Below are 16,084 nucleotides of genomic sequence, written 5' to 3' on the forward strand. Positions count from 1 at the left end.
TATCCCACCTAGTTCGTTTACAGTGGGGGGATTCCCAATCATTATGCGGGAAGTTAAAATCACCTACTATAACCTCAAGAAGTTCCTTGCAGCAGTCTGCGATGTTACAAATTTGTTCCTCTAAATCCTATGGACCGTCTGTAATAGAGCCCGTCTACCGAGGCCATAACTTTCTTATTTCTCAGTTCGACACATATCGCCTCACTAGTCGAGTTCTACAGTCTGTCCCGACGGAGCACTGCCGTGACATTTTCTCTGAAAGGTAACACTACCCCACCTATATTAATCCTCCCCGCTTTGTCACGTCTTAAAAATGGTTCCCTGAAATAGCTGTGACAGGTGTGGAGTGTTTCAGCTGAAACTCGCCTGCGCCGGACAGCCCCGTACACACACAGGGTGGAGATCTCAACCCGGCGGAATCAAATTCACAGCCCGGGACTGGCTGATTATAATAAATAAATAAATCATTATATGATAAATTTATAGAATGAAACTCCGCCCCGCTGGCTGCGTCAGAGGACTAAGGAGGAAAAGAAGAGATCTGCACGGAAATCCAGACAGAAACTACTTGCGACAGCGAGGGAACGTTCACACAGCCTCTGCAGTTCTGTCTGTGTTTGCTGCATTTGTCGTTGTCCCCTCTCCTCCTGCTGACCGACCTGTACTAAGCTGGTGAGGACCAGAACTGCGACAATCCTCATTTACCCCGGCTCATCCGGACCAGTCTGTCCGTAATCAACGACTGACGCGCTATAACCGAATAGCCCCGGGAGCGGCAGCACAGACTGAATTTTCGGTGCACGGTCGGCACATTTGTCACCCCGGACAGCACTGAACACCGTCCGGTTTCAACATCAGAGGTAAATGCTGTCTCCGATTCTGCAAAACAGTGAGCGTTTTCAGCGGGACTCGGCTTTTGTCGGGATCGGGAGGGAACACAAGGGGAGAAGGAAGCTCTGAAATGTTCAAATTAATGAATTAATAATTGACCAAATGCATTAAAAGAAACGTCGTAGTTACCTTTCGTCATACACATTTTCTAGGGCGGTTTCTACTGAGTCAGTGCAGATGAAACTTGCGCACGGATAGTGATATTTAAAATGTCCCACGGGGCAGGGCAGGGTCCCTTCTCCGATCTCTCTCTCTCTCTCATTCTCTCTCTCTCTCTCGCTCTCTCTCTCTCTCACACACACACACACACGCACACACACACAATTAAAACTAACCACTCAGAATAACAGGGCGACCGTGAGATTTTACTGTTTTACTGTTCGGGAAGTGACAGTGGAGAATGCCACAGAGCAATTTATTTAATTGAATCGCAAAATACGATATTAAAACTACAAATGATGGAAGCTTGGAGTAAAACTAAATGCTGGAATCTCACAAAGACTGGTAGCAATCGTAACAAGTATTCCGTAAGATTGCAGACACTGGGGAACTTTCTTTTCTATATCGCCGGGTGTTTGTTATTTCTTTTCTGTAACAGAAATAATTAAATACCACATTAAACCTACTTTGTGCAGAGCTGCAGTGGAGTGTTGAACTGGTTTGTTTGGGATCCGCCCGGTGGACAGGCAGCCGCTTGCCCACAGAAAATTCGCGCTGTGAGTCTCACAGAACAGCAACACCGGCCCCTCCCCGGCAGCTACTAAATATCTGCCGCTGGACTGGTTGGAATGAAGTTAGCATAAAACAACTTGAAAAAATATCGACACGGAGACAGAACATTCTTGGTGAATTGAGGTGAGACGAATTCAGCTTCTGATATTTATTCCCGATCACTTTTTCCAATCAGCACGTTATGTGATCAGGGAATCATCAGCTCTATTGTAACCCTCCTCTGGTGGTGATGGTGTTAAGTGATCCTGCAGTTTTCCATCTGCATGTGTGAGATTTTCCACAATTGACGTCAAGGTTAAAAACAGTTCTCGAACCAGGGGTTATGATTTCAAAGCCAGCATGCGAAAAGCTGTTTAGCCAACACGGGTTCGGTTTCCAAACTTGTCTCTGCAGATAAGTGCATGTTCTTTCCTCTTTGTGACTGTGCTTATTGTGAGTGTTTCGAGCTGATCTCCTGAACGTCATGTAGAAGCAAAGACTTTGATTTTGCTTGAGGGCTCGATACATAGAAAACAGTCGGGGGTGGGGAGACAGTTACAGAAAGCGGCAGGTGGTCTTGCAAAACGAAAACCATGATTTCACTGTGTGGGTCAGAAAGTTCGATGGGCTGAGTGGCCAATTTCTGCGTGGTATGTTCACAAGAAAAGCTCTGACGACAGTTAACGTAAATCCATTTAATTCGAACGGACCATAACACATGTAAATTACCTGTCGCCGAGTCAAAGCCGAACATTGCAGTAATTCTATCATCCAGGCCGCTGACACAGATGATAAGCAACAACGGACCCAGCACCGATCCCTGCGGCATCCCACTCCTCACTGGTCTCCAGTCAGAGGGTCAAACCATCTTTTAGCATTTGCTGGCTTCTCCCGTTCACCACATCCAGCATTTGCAAGCCCCTGAACCTCAGACCACAAGACAGAGGAGCAGCATTAGACCATTCAGTCCATCGAGTCCGCTCCGCTATTCCATCATGGATGATCGCGGATTCCACTCAACCCCATGCACCTGCCTTCTCTCTAGATCCCTTAATGCCCAGACTGATCAGGGAACGATCAACTTCCACCTTAACTATACGCACGGACTTGGCATTTGCTGGCTTCTGCTGCAAAACCGATGTCGAAGCCAATTTATCACCACATCTAGCATTTCCAACCCCTAAGACACAGGAGCAGAACAAGGCCATTCAGCTCATCGGGCCTTCTGCTCCACACAGTGAAATCATGGTTTTCGTTTTGGATCTGGCCCAGCCGAATGAGACTGAGTCACCTGGCCTCGGGTTACCGGCAGCCCGGTCATGGCATTAGGTAGCTCTGGAACCACAGTATATTTTTGAACAGGATTGGCGAGGATGTGGTGGTCCGATCTACGACAATCGAGCATGGCTTTAATTTTAGACTAGGGCTGGATTAGACAATCTGTGACCTGGAAGAATGGGCAGTGCGTGACTTGGCTGAATGATTTTTTTTTTCACCTTCTGTCCGTCCGTCTGTATTGATTGTCAGTAAGGTGGAGACTTTATTTCCGATCGGCACACATTGTGGTGTTCCGGTGAGGAAATCGAGGATCCAGTTGCAGAGGGAGGTAGAAAGACCCAGAGGTTTGAGCTTCTTGATCAGAAATTGTAGGAATAATTGCGTTACTCGTTGAGATACGGCCGATAAACTGCATTCTGATGTAAGTACTCGCATTGTCAAAGTAATACAAAGCCGCGTGACGAGCTCATGAGATCACAACGTGACCTACTGTGGATACAGGCAAAATGCAATGGACCTCTTTGCTGAGGGAGGAGCTAATTCTAGCCATAGCAAACCTCTCAAAGATTTCACCGCAATAGCTTGTGTTATAAATTATAGTCTGCAATACAGCTGACGCCACTCTTCTTGGGCACGGGTATGATTGTTGCCCTTTTGACGCAGGTGTGAACTGCCAGCTGTAGAAATGAGAGATTGAAAATGTACTTAAACACACCCGCCAGTTCGTTGGCACGGCTCTCAGAATCCTACCAGGTACCTCACGGGTTCTGTCGGCTTGCCAATGTTCACCATCTTGGAAGGCTGTTTGACATCGGCCTGTAAGACAGATATCAGATACTGCAGGGATCCTCACATCTGTACTTATAATCTGGCCTTCAAAGCGTTCATGAAACTTGTTAAACTCATCCGGGAGTGTAGCACCACTGGCATTTATGATATCAGATTTTGCTTTGAATGAAGTAATAGAATGCAGACACTACATAAATTGCTGGCAAGACAGAATCTATGGAAAAGAATAAACAGAGGGAGTTTCGAGGCTAGTGACATTTGAAGTTTTCCGTTCCTCCAGAACCATCTGAGAATCAATTCATTCTGGAAAGATCATTACCAATGCTTCTACAATCTCTTCAGCCAGCTCTTTCAGACCCTGAACTGTATACCATGCGGTCCAGTTGAGGCAGCTACCTTTAGACTTCTCAGATTCCCAAGAACATTCTCCATATTAATGCAGCTTGATGCACCTCTGCCCCCGACACATTTCCAGCTTCCGGTATACTGAGAGTGTAGTAGTGGAGACTGGTGCAAAATGTTAATTCAGTTCATCCGCATTTTCCGTGTTCCGCATTATTACATCCCCACCATATTTTTTCAGCGGTCTGATGTACACTTTCGCCTCTCTTTTACACCTGATGTTGCAAAAGAAGCTTTTGACATCATCTTTAATATTATTGGCTAGCTTACCTTCGTATCCTATCTTTGCCTACATAATTACTCTTTTTCTAATTGGCTTCTGCTGTTTTTAAAAGCTTCCCCATCATCTAATTTCGCACAAAATTTTGCTCGATTATATGCCCTCTCTTTGAATTTACGTTGACTTTGACTTATCTTGTTAGTCAAGCTTGTGTCATTATGTCTTCAGAATAAGAACATAAGAGCAGAAAAAATAGGAACAGGAGTAGGCCACACGGCCCATCGAGCCTGCCCCGCTATTCAATAAGATCATGGCTGATCAGTCCATAAACTCAGCTCCATCTACCTACCTTTTCTCCATAACCCAAAATCGATCTAACTGTATTTTAAATATATTTAGTGAAGACGTCTGAACTGCTTCCCTTGCAGAGAATTCCACAGATTCACCACTCTCTGGGAAAAGCAGTTTGTCCTCATCTCTTCTCTCCTGAATCTTGAGGAATGTCCCCCTCTTTGAGATGTATATATCCTGCGCCTTCTGAATTTATTCCCTGCATTCCAGCCACTGCTGCTCTGTCATCATCTCTGCCAGTGCGAATATGTAATCCTTCTGGCCAACCCCTCTCTCATGCCTCTGTATTTCCCTTTATTCCACTGTAAGCATCTTCTCTTAGCTTTTCATTCTCAAATTCCAGGGTGAATTCGATCATATTATGTTCAATTGTCCCTGAGGGTTCTTTTAACTTGAGGTTTCCAATCAATTCTGGTTCATTGCACAACACCCAATGAGGAATAGCTTATCCCCTTCGAGGCGGCCACGAGATGCTCTAAAAAGCCATCCAGTAGGCATTCTAGAAGTTCTCCCTACAGGAATTTAGCACCAACCTTATTTTTCCAATCTATCTGCAGATTGAAATCCCCCCCTGACTATCGTAACTTCGTATTTTTGGCATGCATTTTCTATCTCCCGCTGCAATTTGTGGTCCACAACGGAATCAGTTCAGTTGGCCATTGCATAAATAATTCATTTGGCTCGGCACAAAATTGCAGTCTGTCAGGCCGGATGCTGTGCAGTACTGCTCTCCATGGTCGAGAAGTTTCGGGGTAACAATGGTGAAAGGGGTCAGTGGGTACAACAGGTCCTCTGGAGCCTAATGTGGGAAATGTGAGATCACCCACTTCTGTAGGAGAAATGGAAATGCTGATTATATTTAAATGATGATCGACTGAGGTGCAGTAGCTAGGGAAGGTGGTCAAAGGTGCATTGTATTTATGGTAAGGGTTATTAGGGACAGGCTGATCCAACTGTGACACTTCCCTGATTTCTCTCTGTCTCCATCTCTGGTAACAGACTGTCAGCCGTCATCTTGTATAAACCTACAGATTTCCATGGTTATGCCGAGAATGCCCTTCGCTCCCTATCCCCTGTTAAATGGCTCCTACCTTGTCCCAGTTTCTTCTCCTCCACCGCGTCTGTTGCGAGGAAGCGGCTTTCCACGTCAAGACATCAGAGAACGTTCCGACCTCTCCCGCACCTCCATTATTTCCCGTACATCCGCGCTCAACCTGTTTTCTCGCTGCCGTAATACTGATAGTTCGTCTTGTCCGTTCCTACCATCTCTGCAAATTCCGCCATCTCCAAAGCGATCTTACTACTAAACATATCTTTCCCACCCCAGCACCCTGTTTCCACAGCAATCGCTCCCTCCGCGATTGTCCTGATTATTCGACCCTCCCGACTCCAGTCCCTTATCCCTGCAAGTGGCGCAAGTGATAGAACCACCCCTCCCCATGGCCCCTCGCCTCCATTCAGGCCTCAAACAGTCCTGCCGGGTGAGGAAACACCTCTGAATCTGCTGCCGTCCAACATTCTGTCTGGTGCTCCTGACATTGGTGAGAACCGTCGTAAATTGCGAGCCGTTTCGTTGAACACTTCTGCATAATCCGCCACAAGTTGGATTTCCTCGCGGACTAACAATTTAATTGCGATTCCCATTCCCATCCCAACGTCTCGAACCATAGTCTCTTCTTGTGCTTATTGTAATAGTTGCTGTGTATAACCTAGTCCAGCTCCACTTTCCCATGAGGAGCACTGCCTTGTATTCCATCCGGACAAACTTCAACCTAATAGCGGGTCTTCCTACTGGCCTAACATTTTAACTCCGATTGGCATTCCCGTTCCCACGTCTCGATTCTTAGCCTTTTGTAGTATTTATTGTAATAGTTATTGCGCATAAATCGGGTCATCTCTTACACCTCCCTCCCCATTCTCGTGTTGAAAAACACCTTATGTTCCCTCTGGTATGATGGTATGAATACTGATTTCTCCTTCCGATAAATAAATTTCCACTCTTTCTATTCCCCATTCTGATCCTTCACTTCTGCTCACCAGCCTATAACTTCCCCTTGTTCCCATTCTCCTTCTTTTTCTCCTATTGACAACACCCCTCTTTCCAGATTCCTTCTTCTGCAGCCCTTGACCTTTCCATTACTTGACTTCATCTATCACCCTCCAGCTGGCCGTTTCCCCATCCCGCATTTTGATTCAGATATCTTCTACCTTACTTCTCAGTGCCAAAGAAGGTTTATGGCCTGAATCGTCAACAGTTTCTTCTTTTCCTTTCTGCCCACCTGTTGAGATCCTCCAGAATGGTATGTCCATTGTTTTGCACTTCCAGCATCTGCAAACTTCCTCGTCTTGAAGTGTGATAATTACTGTAACAGTTGTTTGAGTTTTGTGGAGATTGTACCTGGAATAATGTGCTCCCCATACTAATATGGGTTACATAGACCAAAGAACAAACTGCCGGAGGAACTCAGTGGGTCGGACAACATCTGTGGAGGGAAATGGGCCGTCAACATTTCGGGCCGAGACCCTCCCTCTGGACTGAGAGTGGACGGGAAATAGTCCGAGAAAAGAGGTGAGGGGTGGGGATGGGGCAAGAGCTGGGGAGTGAGAGGTGGATCCAGGTGATGGGGGGAGGTGGGAAGGTGGAAATAGTGACAGGAATGGGAGGTGAGTGGTTGGGGCAACACGGGGCTGCAGAAGATAGTATTTAATACCATGGAGGATTATCTAAGAGGTTAGAGAGTATCTGTTTTAGAGGTTCAGCAGACTGATTCCTGGAGGACGATGAAGATCATTGATCGTCTTCGCATAAAACAGAGGTCGGCAGATGTGTGGAGACCGAAGGGATCGGGGAAATGGTGATCAGACAGGAACATGTGGCTAAGACTGAAGAGAAACCGCCATCTTGTTGATGGTCTGAGGGGCGGAATGGCCACCTCTTACCATTCAGTCCCTCATACTTGATGTTTCAGTGTTCCTGTCCTGTGAAGTCCCGGAGGAATGTTAATAGAAATTTGTGTTTGTAAGTATAGAAGTGATTTGAATGAAAACAGCACAATTCCAGTTTGGGTCTGAATTGTGTATTGGACCGGGATGGGAATCGAACCTCTAACAAGATCCCGCACGGCAGATGAACTGGAAGGTTAGGTCACGTGGGATTCACGGGGCGGTAGCGAGGTGGATTCAGACCGGGCTCGATGACAGCAAGCAGAGTGTGATGATTGAAGATGTATTTTGTGAAGGAAGGCTTCTGACGAGTCAGATGTGTGGGTCAGTGGCGAGACCTCGTTAATTCGTTACTCATGCCATTGATTTGCATATGAATGTACATGGCACGATTAGCAAGTTTGATACTAAATTTGGGAGTCTGGTTGATATTGCAAGAGGTTGCAATGAATTTCAAAGGGATCTTGGTCAGTTATGGATCTGGGCCTAGAAATGGAAAATAGATTTCAACTTGAACAAGGGAGCGTTGGTGCACTTGTCAGACCAGGGTGGGACTGATGTAGTGAATGGGAGGGAACGGAATGTTGTGGAACGGATTGAGAAACAAAAAAAATCATTATTGCGCAACGCAGAATACAATACAGATAGAAAATAGATACATGGTTCCTACACACAGGCTCAGCTCTGTAACAGGGTCTTCCATCTGAAATATTACCATACTGACTGCCTTGTTGAATAATTCCAGCAGTTTGTTTTATTTATGTTAAAGATGTTTCTCAACTTGCTGTTTTAGATGTATGGCGTGCCTGCATTGTGTTTAACAAGGTGTCATGTAACTATCTGATAGTAACCAGGTGACATGCTCAAAGATATATTGACCGGCGTTTAGGCGATAATAATCATCTTAAAATCCCGCCGGAGAACGTATAGCGGTACAGGACAAGATGTCACGATGCTATGGGTAAGGTTGCATTGTTCAGGATGTCAGAGTGTTTCTATATAGACTCAAATCTTATATTGCCATAGGTGTCAATGCCAGGCGACGTTAAACTGAAAGGAGACGGTGAGAATCAGGTATGACTGAGAAATCTGTATAATTCAGTGACGAGAGGAATAGATGTTCCATTGTCAGCAGAAAGGTTTCACCCAACACTGCTGTAACAGCTGTCCATTACTCACCATAGCGCCACCAGTGGTAGGAGGACCAAAGCAGTGACCGCTGTCTGCTCAACCTGCCTTGTCATTCCGTTGACACATCGCTCCCGGACTAAGACACAAGATTGTTTCCTAAAAGGGAATTGCCTGCAGTATAGCGAGTAGACACCCCGGAGAAGCCCGGCATAGTACACAATCCATAGAGAGAGCGAAATTTGGTATTGTGTGACTGTGCAGCAGTTGACGGACTTCTACCGGGACAGGCTGGAGCAGGACATGGAAGGAGGGGTGCATGAAGTAAGCCTGACGTTAACGGCCGAGAATCAGTTCAGTTGTGTAGACTTAGTGTTCAATGGAAATATGACAGGAAGTTTCGGTTTGGGAAGACCGTTAAGATGTCAATGAGAACCGGGGCATTATCAGTGGGTGCCACAGGAGCTCGAGTATGTTCTGTTCTGGGTGGAGATAATTGTGTTACAATCTGTAATTGCAAACAGTGTGAATCGGGGAATACTGCCATGTTGTAATGTGTAATCATTGAATAAACCTCCACTGGAAAAGGCAAAGGAAAGGAAACAGGTGTCAGCCGGTAATCCGATGTCATGTTGGACACTGGCGGACTGAGGAGATGATTTACATCATCATTTCTGCAACTTCTCTGCAACTAATCACTCTGCTATAAAACCCTTCCAGACTTCTTTCTTCATTTGTGATCGCTATTTTCTGACTTCTGTTTTACACCGTCAAATCTGGTGAGGAATGATTTATGGATTTGGAGGCACGTCAATGAAACGAGTCACAGACCATCCAGGATCTCATTGACTGGTGGACCAGGTTCACGGTGAATGTCTCTCCGTGTGCTCTGCACTCAGAATGTACAGTCCATGAACAGACAGGATCAGCACCCGTCCGGGTGACTGCTCAGTGTGATCCCATTACAGAGCACATCATTTACTTCTCATTCTCTGTGTGAATCTGTCAGTCCCCAATATGTTCACTGTTACTCTTCACAGACAATCTCTGATCTCGCTGATAATCCTCAGCACAGTCCACGGAACCTGAAATTCATGTGTGTCGGTGTTGTGTGATGGACACTGTGGAAGAGTGAGAGATGGGAATTAGGACAGAGAAACCGAGTGTTGTGGGATTGCAGCAAGAAAAGGTGCAAAGGACTCCAAATATCTCTCAATAATATTGCAATTAACTAAATTGTGACCCTGTGGATGAGAAGCTCTCTACATCGGTAAGCACATTGTGTCTGTGAAAACGGACCCTGGGACAGTGCATGGGCTCAAGCGATTTTAAAGTTTCATAATCGCAGACTGAGCTGAAACACACAACTGCACAATTAACAGAGGAGAGAGTGTAGTAAAGACAGACATCGTAAAAACTATTAATCTTAAAGCAGCCCATTTTCATCTGATTATTAGAAGCTCTTGGACGGAAACGTAAGGAGTCTTGGCCAAAACCGTGGTTCAGCCGCTCTCACTTCCAAGAAAAAGAAATCCACAGATGTTATTTTTTATATGGGACCAGAGACAGACGAATCAGGAAGATTACACAGTGCTCACGTTTCTGTCACCTCTGTATTTGTTTTTCTCGTCCAAATTCAGACAATAAAGCCCCTCAGTTTCCCTGCACCATGGATTTGGTACATCGCTACAAATTGCCTGCAAACTTGGTCCTCACTATTCTTTCTGTTATTTGCTAAGGAAACAGGCACGGCAATGGAATGCCCACACCTATTTCTAATAACTAAACAGATTCTCTTCCTGATTATTGAAGAACATCATTTCTACCGCTGTCACATTCTGTAAAGTAACTATTTCAACAATCAGTCTTTTCCTTCGCTCCCAATCTCGCCCGAATACGTTGAACAGAGAACTTGCACACTCCTAGCAGAGCCCTGACACAGTCGCACCTCACACTGTAAGATGACACGCACCATTGAATCCTTATTTTAGAAAGGATATACTGACATTTGAGATGGTTCAGAGAAGATTCACGAGAAATATTCCACGAATGAAAGGATTTCCGTATCAGGAAAGTCTGGCAGCTCTTGGGCTGTATTCCCTGGAATTCAGGAGAATGCGGGGTTGGGGGGGGGGGGGTTGCGGAATCTCATAGAAAGACTCCGAATGTTAAAAGCCCTGAACAGATTAGATATGACAAAGTTACTTCCCATGGTAGGGGATTCTAGGACAAGAGGATTGAAAGACGTCCTTTTAGAACTGAGATGCAGAGGAATTAGTTGAGTCAGAGGGTGGTAATTCTGTGGAATTATTGCCACGAGCAGCTGTGGAGGCCAAGTCATTGCCTGTATTTAAGACCATAAGACCATAAGATAGAGGAGCAGAGTAGGCCATTTGGCCCAGCGAGTCTGCTCCGCCGTTCAATCATAGGCTGATCCAATTTTGCCAGTCATCTCCACTCTCCTGCTTTTACCCCCATATCCTTTGATGCCCTGGCTAATCAAGAGTCTATAAGGCAGAGATAGATAGGTTCTGGAAGAATTGGATCAGCCATGATTAGCCTATTTCTGCTCCTATAACTTAGGGTCTTATGGCACGGTTCTGCTACACTCTGAGACCCTTCACAACCCTGGCCGGATCCTGACACACTGGGAGACTCCACACAACCCTGGCAAGGTTCTGAGACACTGTATTTGCATGGTTTTATTTGCCACGGACTCAATCTGTAAATTTCGCATTCTCCATTTCGGTTTACACATTCTCCATATGTCTTCCCAAAACGTGTTGGTCGGTAAATTTTTCGCCACGAATTGCTACAATGCCATTACGCACGAGGATATTATCCGAGTGAGCGAAATCTTGATTGACAGGAAGAAAAGTGAGGAACAGGACTTGTGAATGCTTATTGAAATGACAAAGGGCCAGGTAACGATCTTGTCAGAATGGTCCTGACTGTTCCAGTCCCAGTGCAAATGTCACCTACAAATACCGCAGGCAATGAGGGTACAATCCTAGAGAGCTTTTAATTAGATCACATCTGAAGTGTGAAGAAAATTCTGATATATTTTCTCAAAAAGATGATACCCTACAGACAGGGAGATGATGTAATAAAGGATTTGGAAGTCGAGTTGGTGTATTGTGAGAGACTAAGTGGGCTGAATGTTTAGAAGCCGGAAGGGACCCCATTAAAATGTTTATACAATGTGGAATCCCGCACTGGAACATGTCTACAAAATACTTCGCTGGGCAGTCTAGTCACTAGATAGCCTGCAAACGGTTTAGCAACAAAGTGAGGAAAAATCTCTTCACTCAGATGATAGAAACACTGTGGAACTATCTACCGTGGCAGGTACGCAAAAGTTCTGGCACAGAACTCATTTAAAACGATGACCCTTTTTTGGGAAATAAAATAATCCAAGGCTGTAGCAAGGGTGAGGAAATATAGAGAAGGCTTGACCCAAAAGAAGGGCAGCAGAGACAATTAGCGGTGAATGAAAACTTTAATAATAGAGTGTAAAATAACAAGCCACAAGGCCCACACAACAAGAGAGAACAAGAACTAAACACATCAGGCTACAAGGTAAACTTTAGGGAAGGAGAGTGAAAACTGGAGCAGCTGGTTGGGATCGGCCGGATCGATGAGTCATTCGCAATTGTGGGGTGACATAGGCAGAATAATGCTATTATCTGGGCGGGGAAAGGGAGGGGTCTGCACATCCCCAGAGGAAAGTGCAGACCTCATGGGAAGAGATAGGAAAACAAGTTGAGGAGGGAAATTCCATGCAAGCTTTCTGAAGGTTGTGTGGGTGAATGAAGCAAATTAACTCACCGCTGCCTCAGTGTATTTACATTTGTACTTCAATGCACGATGAGGTTGGGGTGGGAGGGGGGGTGTTCACTGAAATAGGCTACATTTTAAAAATAGCTTCAAGTATGAAGTGTAATGTATTTGATTTGTTTACATACTATAGGGGCCGTTGAGATCAGGAACCGGGTCTATGATTCCCTCTGCATGACGTGAGCAGAACATTCCTCTGGAGACTTGTATGGGCTCTGGGACGGGAGGGGTGTGGGGTGTGGTCCGTGGTCCGAAAATATGTGCAATGAGTGATTCCCTCTGTGATCATCTGGATTATAATCCAGAAAGGATAGGTCCCAGGAGATCGGACAGTGTGTAGCCCACTGGGGCTGGGCTCCAGGGGATTTGAAAGTGCTTGAACAGGCAAAGAGTGGATGAAATGTGCGTAGGGGTTTTCAGGATAATGTTTTTCTTCTCATAATAATTTCCTTATCATCTTATTAATGTTCCATCTCTTACAGAACACCAGGAATTGGAACGCTGATCTCCATCATGGATGAAGTCGCAGCGATAAGAGAAGATCTAGCGATGTCAACAAGGAAGGACAAGGGTGTGTTACCAATGTTTTAAATATATAATTGTTGCTCCTGACAATTGAGGAGCATCTGGCTTGTGAAAATGAATTTTTATAGAGAGGGTAAATAATCTGAACTGAGGGGAGGGGTAGAGCACAAATTACAGCTACAGGGGAAACAGGAACTTTCAAATAGTTGTCATTAATTGGGCTGTCCGATGCATGAACAGATACAGGGAGAAGGCAGGAGATTGGGGCTGAGGGGAAAATGGATCAGCCATGATGAAATGCTGGAGCAGAGCTGAGGGGTCAAATGGCCTAATTCTGCTCCTATATCTTAGGGTTCTATGTAATCCAGGAGACCACGCAAAATGAAATGATCGTGAATGGCAGGTCAGACACGTTAGTTGGGGCATGACAGCAATGAGATTAGCCAGAATAAGCAGCCAGTTAGTCTGACTTGAGAGCTTGGGACGATGTTAGAGTTGATTGCAAAGTATGAGCTCTCAGGGGTACAGAGGCACATGATAAAATAGGCCATAGTCAGCATGGTTTCCTTAAGGGTAAAACCATGACTGTTGGAATTATTTGAAGTAATAAAAAGCAGGATAGAGAAAGTAGGATCAGTTGATGTTGTGTACTTAGATTTTCTGAAGGCTTTCGACAACATGCCACACGTGAAGCTGCTTAACAAGCTACGATCCCATGGTATTGCAGTTGAAAATATTCTGGCATGCATAAAGCAGTGACTTATTGTCAGGTGGCAAAATGCGGGAATAAAGGGTGGTGTTGGGACTGGTTCTTTTTACGTTATATGTCATTGGTTTCAATGATGGAATTGATAGCTTTTTTTGCAAAGTTGAGGCTGCATGAGGATAGGTGAAGGGATAAGTACACTTGAGATCATATGGAAGCTACAAAAGGACTTAGATTTGCAGAATGGGCAAAGAAATCACGATGGACTACAGTGCCAGGAAAAGATACAGGGAGAAGCCAGGAATTTGCAACTGAAAGGGAAAAAATGGATGGGCCATGATAAAAAGGCAGAGAAGACTCAATAGGACAAATGACATAATTCTCCATGGAGCAATGCCCTGCGGCAAGAGAAATGAAAAGACCTGCAGTTGAAACAAATTATAAAAATGGAAGCTGGTGAGAGAGTAAGTGTTAGTGTTCAGTGTGAAAAACAACTCAGGTGGAATATCCTGCTCCTCTGCTCAGTCTATGGACAGAATTAAATTGTTTAAACAGATATTTAGTTATTCTGATAGAGGTGAGATTCTGAGGAATAGTTATTACTGGTGGTATTGGTAATTGAACATTGTAAATACTAAATCTAATCATTTATCAGATGTCGGTGCCACTAGTAAGGCAGTCGCTGACTATCTAATTGTAACTTTGAAAACTTTTGATCAGATAGTCATATGTGATCCCGTATCTAAAGGATGGAGCCCAGTATTCATACCGATGGCCTCAGAAGGATCAGACAATGGCTGAGACGGGGAGGCTGGGCCCGAGATATCGGACAGTTGGCATGTGAGAAAGAGGAGTGTGGTGTCTGCTCTGAGTCTGGAGTGCAGTGGCGTGGATAGAGGGAGAAGTGGAATAATTTATCTGGTCTTTGCTGAATCTTTGGATTCGGAGCTACACCGTGAGCTGAGATATTTCGTGAGCAAACTGCAGAGTGGCCAATGTTAACAAATGCCAACTGGGCCGGCTACGTAATGCTCATGTCAAGGGAACAGTCATTTCATGTTTAAATTCACCCTTCATATTCACAGGTCCTATGACGACAATCTCTGAGCACATCTCACAGTGGAACGATGAACAACTATTTCAGCTGTCAAAATTCTACCGGGAAAGACTGAAACAGGCGATTGAAGAACGGGTGGAAGAACTCACCAAAATGCTGAGACTGGAGGGACACATCAGTAAGGAAGAACACGAGGTGAGTGGGAAAAATATGGTGACTTCTGTTGGGTCTAACATCACAGAATTGAAGGTATCAATGGGAAAGAAACCAAATTGCCTCTTCTCACAGGCCTGCGGCTGTTTGGTGCAATATTAACACTGATCTCTGATCATTGTCTTCTTTGGCAGATCTGGCATCTGCACGGGAACCTGTGAGCTGGGGTGCTGGGAACTGTCTTAGGGGTGATCTCTCATTGATCATGTTATAGTTACTGTTTTATAGATTTGCTGAGTATGCCTGCAGAAAAAAGGAATCTCAGGGTTGCATGTGCCGAGATGTGTGTACTCTGACAATAAACTTTGTACTTTAAAGTTAGGGGAGCATGTTCTTTTCAAACTTAACATGCATACCACAGTGGCAAGTGAGCAGTCGGAATGTACCATCCCTGGTGAACAGATGTGAGTTAAAATTCGAGCCAATCTTTCTACAAAGCTGGAGTTTAAATTCACTCAGTCAACTCAGTCACAAAAAAAGACAGACCTTGCAGATGGTGACTCAAGACTGGTTGAATCACGGCTGTCTTTCCCTAGTTAGCTAAAATTAACCATCACCCCAGCCCTGGCCATCACCGTATCGGTTCCTCCCGTAGTGTGAGAGGCACCAGCTTCTCCAGGTGCTTTATCAGTGACCTTTCTTTCATCGAGAGTTCCAGCTGGGGTGTCTGGGTGGGGGTGGTGATGGCTGTCTATTGCACAAAGTTCTGTTTATGACTGGTCAGCACACGTGGCAAGATATAAACAGCACGTGGCCCGGGCTGTGGGCAAACACATTGTTGCTGGTGACAATTTTCAATAAACGTGGATGTGTCCACCTTCCCTTGGCATGCCATGGCCTCAGCTCACCATCAACAACCTGGAAGACAGAATTTGCAGTTAATAGTGTCATGCACCAGTTACCTTGTTCTGTGTATGAATTGTTCCACCTGATCTCATCTGAGAATATCTGGAAAGCTCCAACCTCCACATAACAAAAATCAAATCAACCGTACTGCCTTCAGCAATGGATTTAGTTTTGGCTTTAAAAATAC

The 16,084-nt window shown here is 45.0% G+C and overlaps 1 protein-coding gene across 1 annotated transcript in view; it reads left to right on the forward strand.

Annotated features, from left to right (window-relative positions):
- The first annotated feature begins 1,672 nt into the window (after positions 1-1,672).
- LOC140207028 (NACHT, LRR and PYD domains-containing protein 3-like) overlaps positions 1,673-16,084 on the forward strand; it is a 35,692-nt gene continuing 21,280 nt past the window's right edge. Inside the window, 3 exon segments of the mRNA XM_072275347.1 lie at positions 1,673-1,746; positions 13,033-13,121; positions 14,867-15,033. Coding sequence (XP_072131448.1) covers positions 13,064-13,121; positions 14,867-15,033 — 225 coding nt within the window. The 5' untranslated portion in view covers positions 1,673-1,746; positions 13,033-13,063.

This window comes from Mobula birostris, chromosome 13, assembly GCF_030028105.1.
Source record: "Mobula birostris isolate sMobBir1 chromosome 13, sMobBir1.hap1, whole genome shotgun sequence".
NCBI classification, from domain to species: domain Eukaryota; kingdom Metazoa; phylum Chordata; class Chondrichthyes; order Myliobatiformes; family Myliobatidae; genus Mobula; species Mobula birostris.